Source organism: Saimiri boliviensis, chromosome 5, assembly GCF_048565385.1.
Source record: "Saimiri boliviensis isolate mSaiBol1 chromosome 5, mSaiBol1.pri, whole genome shotgun sequence".
NCBI classification, from domain to species: domain Eukaryota; kingdom Metazoa; phylum Chordata; class Mammalia; order Primates; family Cebidae; genus Saimiri; species Saimiri boliviensis.
This window is the reverse complement of record NC_133453.1, coordinates 56,978,697-56,985,598: the sequence shown is the minus strand read 5'-3', so window position 1 is coordinate 56,985,598 and position 6,902 is coordinate 56,978,697. Positions and strand designations below refer to the sequence as shown.

General features: G+C 42.1%; 1 protein-coding gene across 4 annotated transcripts in view; it reads left to right on the top strand.

Annotated features, from left to right (window-relative positions):
- The first annotated feature begins 5,145 nt into the window (after nucleotides 1-5,145).
- NUP35 (nucleoporin 35) overlaps nucleotides 5,146-6,902 on the top strand; it is a 40,779-nt gene continuing 39,022 nt past the window's right edge. For all 4 annotated transcript variants that reach the window (XR_012517688.1, XM_003921790.3, XM_074399378.1 and 1 more), the window contains exon 1: nucleotides 5,146-5,271. Coding sequence is in view for 3 of the 4 variants with exons in the window: in XM_003921790.3 (XP_003921839.1) it covers nucleotides 5,232-5,271 (40 nt within the window). In the remaining variant the exon portion in view is untranslated. The remainder of the gene's footprint in view (nucleotides 5,272-6,902) is intronic.

Below are 6,902 nucleotides of genomic sequence, written 5' to 3'. Positions count from 1 at the left end.
CCTATTATAACCATTTATTTTTCAACATACATTCATTGAAAAGTGATGGAAATACAAAGTAGGAAAAGTTGTGGTTCCTGCCTCAAAAAACCCCATCTAGTGGTACTGAAGAAAACTTACAAGACAAGTATTTAGAGCAAAGTGAGGTGAAGAGATAAGATGATTCACGGTTGGCATGGCTGGGGCAGGTTTCATGACAGAAAGAGGCTTGAGCTGCTACTTGAAAGAAACACAAGGCTTTGCAAATTGGGGTGGAAAGCTAAGGGATGCTAGGCAGAGGGCTGATGTGAGCCAGAAATACAATGTGAAGAGCTGTTCACAAGAGAATGAGGGGTTTCAACAGGGAATAATGAGAGAATTGATTGGAGCAAATGGTTAGGGTGACGTGGTGAAGAAAATTTTTAGTTTTTTTGGGGGCGGTCAGGGAACAGGGTCTTGCTCTGTAGCCTAGGCTGGAGTTCAGTAGTAGGATCATGGCTCATTGTGGCATGGAACTCCTGGGCTCAAGTGATCCTCTGGTCTCAGGCTCCTGAGTAGTTGAGACTACAAGGTACTTGCCACCATGCCCTGGGATTTTATTTTTGAATTCAAGGTTCTCAGTTACCCCAAGGTGAAAGTAGGGTAACAATGTGTATTGCCTTTAGGGGTTCCTGTGGAAGTCTCTAAAAGGGATGCGTCTACCCTCCCACTGTGAGAGATTCTGTTTTTTTCCTTCTTTGCTGTCCAGTTGAGAATGTATATAGTATAATGAAGGATGTTACTAGATGACATGTGCTGCACACCTGAGCCTTGTGGAGGCTGAAGGAAAGGAGGCTTCTGTAGAAAATAAAAACTCAGTGAGTGTTTTCAGACAGCTGGGTAACGTGTATGAAGAAGAAAGCTTTGGGCCAGGTGCGGTGGCTCATGCCTGTAGTCCCAACACTTTGAGAGGCCAAGGCTGGCAATCACTGGAGGTCAGGAGTTCGAGACCAGCCCGGCTAACATTGTGAAACCTTGTCTCTACTAAAAATACAAAAATTAGCCAGATGTGGTAGCATGAGCCTGTAGTCCCAGCTACTTGGGAGGCTGAGGCAGGAGAATTGCTTGAATCCGGGAGGCAGATGTTGCAGTGACCTGAGATCGAGCCACTGTCCTCTAGCCTGGATGACAGCGTGAGACTCTGTCTCAAAAAAGAAAAGAACCTTTGGTTACTGGTGTGTCAGGCTTGGTGGGAGAAACTGAAGGCAAGGAGATGTGAAGAGCTGACTGCAATTACATAGTAATTGAAGAGGCAGAAAGAATATCTGAATGTCTGATGGCAAGAATGTGAAGGTCAGATAAACCAAAGTGGAACAGACACTGTACTAAGCATAACCACCTTTCAAAGTAGACATTGTTTCTATTTTACAAACAAAATCTAGATATCAAACACAAATCCAAGTTTTATAGGATGTAGTGAGAGTTGAGCTCTGAATTCAGGTTCATCTGACTCTAAATTCTGCTAATACACTATGAATTTAATTTTGAGTTTCTAAGAGATGAAAAGAAAAAGGGAGAAAAGATGAGCTTGCTTTTGAGGTTTGATGTACAGGTATGTTGTCCAGCAAGCATCTGGAAAAGTGACCTTTGGCTTTAGAGATATTGGGCATAGAGTACTGAAAATTACTTGCATAGGTGTGACAACAGTAAGGATTCCAAGGGAGACCATTAAGAGTTGAAAAAGAAGCCGGGCGCGGTGGCTCAAGCCTGTAATCCCAGCACTTTGGGAGGCCGAGGCAGGTGGATCACAAGGTCAAGAGATTGAGACCATCCTGGTCAACATGGTGAAACCCCGTCTCTACTAAAAATACAAAAAATTAGCTGGGCATGGTTGTGCGTGCCTGTAATCCCAGCTACTCAGGAGGCTAAGACAGGAGAATTGCCTGAACCCAGGAGGCGGAGGTTGCGGTGAGCTGAGATCACGCCATTGCACTCCAGCCTGGGTAACAAGAGCAAAACTCCGGCTAAAAAAAAAAAAAAAAAAAAAAAGAGTTGAAAAAGAAAAGAGAGAGCAAAGGCTTGACAACAATAATAATTCCAGGTTAGAAAGAAAAGAAAATGGGATCAATTATTGAAAAAGCAGAAAAGGAGTAGGAAGTTATGAGAAATAGGAAGAGTAGCATCACCAAAAATAAAGAAAACACTTGTAATAAGGAAAAGATTGTCAAAGCTGTTGGATACTGCAGTTGTCCGCAAGGCAGGTCTAATTTGGCAATTAGAAAAAAAAATAGCTGGGGTCAGTAGTTTCATTTCAGAAGAGCATGACAAAGAAGCCAATCTGTAATTAATTAAAAATCCAAATAGCAAAGATAGGGAAACAGATAATTTACTAAAATCTATAGACACTTCTTTTGAGATCATGAAGAAAATGAAATGAAAGAGAAATTATCACATGGTAGGTAGGCAGAAGAATGAGATCTAGGGAGGGTTTCAGTATTGGGCTTCTTTATAACTTGGTAAGGAAAGAGCCCGTTGAAAGGGTAAAAGATTGAAATGCAGGTAAAGAAAAGAAAATAACTTCCTTAATGGGAAAAAGTTATTAATTTTAAAAATAAAGAAAATAGTAATAACAACTGTAATTAACCACAAAACTTGCATAAAATAAGTTAGATGCCATTCTTAAATCCTCCAATATACAAACCCTTTCCTACACCATCTCTCCTGTTAATCGTTTGGTGCAAATATTTTCCAATATTTTCCTTTATTTAAAGAAGCATCACTCTTCTCTTTCTCTGCATCTGTTCCTAAATAAATGTTACTAAATAAAAATAAAATGGTGCCATATATGTATGCATATATATTTACGTTTTCAAATTATGTTTTTTTTTCATTATATCTATCACAGAGATTTTTCTAGGCTGATATTTAGGGCTCACCCAGGTAGGTTAATATTTTTTTTTTTTTTTTTTTTTTGAGACGGAGTTTCACTCTTGTTACCCAGGCTGGAGTGCAATGGCGCGATCTCGGCTCACCGCAACCTCCGCCTCCTGGGCTCAGGCAATTCTCCTGCCTCAGCCTCCTAAGTAGCTGGGATTACAGGCACGCGCCACCACGCCCAGCTAGTTTTTTTGTATTTTTAGTAGAGACGGGATTTCACATGTTGACCAGGATGGTCTCGATCTCTTGACCTCATGATCCACCCGCCTCGGCCTCCCAAAGTGCTGGGATTACAGGCTTGAGCCACCGCGCCCGGCCCGGTAGGTTAATATTTACACTCATATCAAATCCATCTAATTCGTTTTAGCAGGTGTATAGTGTTCTTTTGTTTGGATAGATCATAATTGTATATAAATTTCTTTCTAAAAAAATCTATTTTTTATTTTATATAGAGGTGGAGTCTCATTATGTCTCGGACTCCCAGGCTCAATTGAGCCACCTACCCCAGCTTCCCAAAATGCTGAGATTATAGGTGTGAGCCACCACACCCAGCCTCAAAGTGTATATAAATTTCTTCACTGATGTACCTTTTTTGGTAGCTTAATTCTAAAAAGTGGATTGGTTTGTATTGTGGGCTGAATAGTCCCCAAAGATGCCCACACACTAAGCTTTAGAACCTGTGAATGTTACCTTATATGGTAAAAAGTATTTTGAAGATGCGATTATTAACTTAATTGCCTCTACCGGATATTGAAATAGGAAGATTATCCTGAATTTCCTGGGTGAGCCCTAAATGTAACAACAAGGTTATGTGATGGCAGAAGCTGAACAAAGCAGTGTCAGATAGATCAAAGATGCTGCATCTCTGGCTCTGAAAAAGCAGGAAGGTGGCACAAGCTAAGGGATGTAAATAGGTTCTAGAAGCTAGAAAAAGCAAGGAAATAGATTCTCCCCTGGAACCTCCAGAAGAAAATACTCCTTCTGATACCTTTATTTTAGCCCCACCATACTCATTTTGGATTTCTGGCTTCCAGAAGTGTAAGAGATACATTTGTGCTGGATTAGGTTACTGAGCTTGTGATACTCCAATATGACTCTGTCTGAACATTATTATATCTGCAAAGACCCGATTTTGCAGATATATAGGATAAATAAGGTCATATTCATAAGTATTAGGGCTAGGACTTGAACATAACGTTTTTGGGGGACATAATTCAATTCACACACCCATTTTCAAAAAGTCAATTCAATCTGTGAGTGGTTTTAAAATCTGATTTCTGGGAACCTACCATTTAATCCTGGAATTGTTACTGCCTCATTACAAAGGCAAAATTCTTTCTGGATTTGAGATTTTAGGAGGTCTCAGAAGAAATAGCTGAGCATGGGTGGATATTTTGGAAATAATTCTCGTGGTATGGAGCAGAAAACATCCCAGTTATACATATGTAGCACATTATTTTATAAAGTTAGTGATTGAGCAAAACTAAAACATATTTTTGGATAGCACATTATTTTATAAAGTTAGTGACTGAGCAAAACTAAAAAAACATATTTTTGAACACACATATGCAGAATATGTGTATGTGATCTATGTATGACTATGCCCTAAAGAAAAGCAGCAAAGTGAGAGGACGTGGACGGCAGGGATGGCACAGGCAGGAGCACGCAAGATTCCGCGGTGTGGAGTGTCATGGGTGTTTATGATTATCCTCCATTATTTACATGTGCACATATGCATTCATTAGCAATATTTCTGTATGCATTAATATGCAACAAAACAGCGTATTCGTTATGTTTTAATGTAAAATTGTCTATGTAATACAAAATTTTAAAGAAATGGCATACAGATAGCAGAAAACATGCTTTGAGAAAAAAAAGCGTAATGCACTAGGCTCAGAAACTGACATTGGAAAGAGGCACCAACTGTTTTCATCAAGTTGACTTTTCCAGGTGTTACTCAGAAAAGCTGACCAATGAAAGCGCACTGGGCCAACTCACGCTAATTATGAAACCACGAGTAAAATAATCTGAACTTCTATGTAACTCAAGTACCAGCAAATCAGGAAGCTCACAGAGGGACGAGAAACATTCCCAGAACCATAGCTCCCAGGCTGGTTCGCCACCTTCCCGGTGGAAAAACCCTTTTCTCGGGAATTCCTAGTCAGCGCAAAGACATTGCCCTATTCAAAAATGGCTCCAGCGCCCACAACTTAAGTACGGCGCAAGTCCGGAAGTTACGCAACCCCATAAGGTAGCGCGCCCTTACCCGTGGGGAGAGTTTCCGCCATTTTTGAAAATTGGGAAGGTCCTGGTTTTTAACTGTAGTTGCCAACGCAATGGCAGCCTTTGCCGTGGAACCCCAGGCGCCCGCGTTAGGTGAGTAAAAAACTGCTTTTCCTTGCTGGCACTGCCATCCATGCTCTGGGCCTGGAAGCGGGCAAGACTGAAAGACAGTCGTACGGCTCTCGTCTGCTGTCGCGGAGGGGGAACCCTTTGGTGCCCCCAAGTTCCTAGTCGGTCCCCTACTCGACGCGTCGCCTCCGTACTACCAAGGCGGCGCCGGGAAGCTGTGGGCCCTGGGAGGGTGAAGAAAAGGCCGTCGGGCGGCGACTGAGCTGTGTTTGTGCCGCCACACGTCGGCCACGCTAGACTGGCCCGTACCTTAACCTCTTTCTAATACCTGAGAAGCGTTGCTGGTTGCTGGAGTCCCTGGTCCCCGGAAGCGCCCCTGGGAGAAACTGACCGCGGTACACGTGGGTGGGCGGTGCCGTGAAGTGTGGGTACAGTCCACGGCTTCTTGAACACCTTTGCTTCTAGTTCCTGTTGGACTCCTCTCTTCCGGGCATTGCAGAAGGAATCTGTTATTAATGGAAGCTTTAATCGTTCCACATTTAATCAACCAGATGGTTGGTAATCATTGAGATATTGGCCTTAATAGCAAGCTAGGAGTTCGCACGGTATTTCTCCCCATTATCTGGGGAAAGTGACTTAAGTATTATAGGAGGTGCTTTTCTCTAATAAGTCACGAGCTGAATTTTTAAAGATCCATTCCCATTATTCATTGAGGAGACTCGTTGAAATATGTCGCCTTTGAAAGAAATCTACCAATTAACAGAACGCGAGTTCCTTGTTTTCATGCTGAGTTTTGCGACTTGTGAGAACCGTCGAAAATTTTGGAACGAAAAATAAACCGTTTTACTGTTATAGAGATTTACCTGAAAGGCTATAATTTTCTGAGCTTGGAAAAGAAAGCAAGTGTGATATATGTAGTGCAGAATGAGTCTTTTTAGACTTGAAGGGTATGTAATACTTGCCATGTTTGATGTAAAATACGTTCCTTTCGAGAATAGAGTAACCTGGCCGAGTGCGGTGGCTGACGCCTGTAATCCCAGCACTGGGAGGCGGAGGCGGATCACAACGTCAGGGAGATCGACAGCATCCTGGCCAAAATGGTGAAACTGCCGTCTCTACTAAAAATACAAAAATTTAGCTGGTGTGGTGGCTCGCGCCTGTAATCCCAGCTACTCGGGAGGCTGAGGCAGGAGAATCCCTTGAACGTGGGAGTTCGGAAGGTTGCAGTGAGCCGAGATCGCGCCACTGCACTCCAGCCTGGCGACAGAGCGAGAGGACATGTCAGGAAAAAACAAACAAACAAACAAACTTGAGCTGCTTTAGTATGTCGTAAAAAACTCAATGCATAACGTCAATAATGCAGATACTCTGCATTAAAATTTATATACAGTTGTCATCCTGGCATTTAATATATTTTTAGAGATCAGAAAACTTTATTTTCAGTTCCAAAGTTTTCTATTCAACAGAAACATTTTGGAGTGCCCATTATTGGGGTTACAAATGTGAATAAACCAATCCCTGTATATTGCCTCTCCAGAAACCTGACATTGGCTAGTATTAATGATCAAGCCCACATTTCGCAGATATTCCAGGTACCTACTGGTGTAGTAAAACTAAGGGTTGTCTTCAACAAACTGTGCAAGCTGAGCACGTAT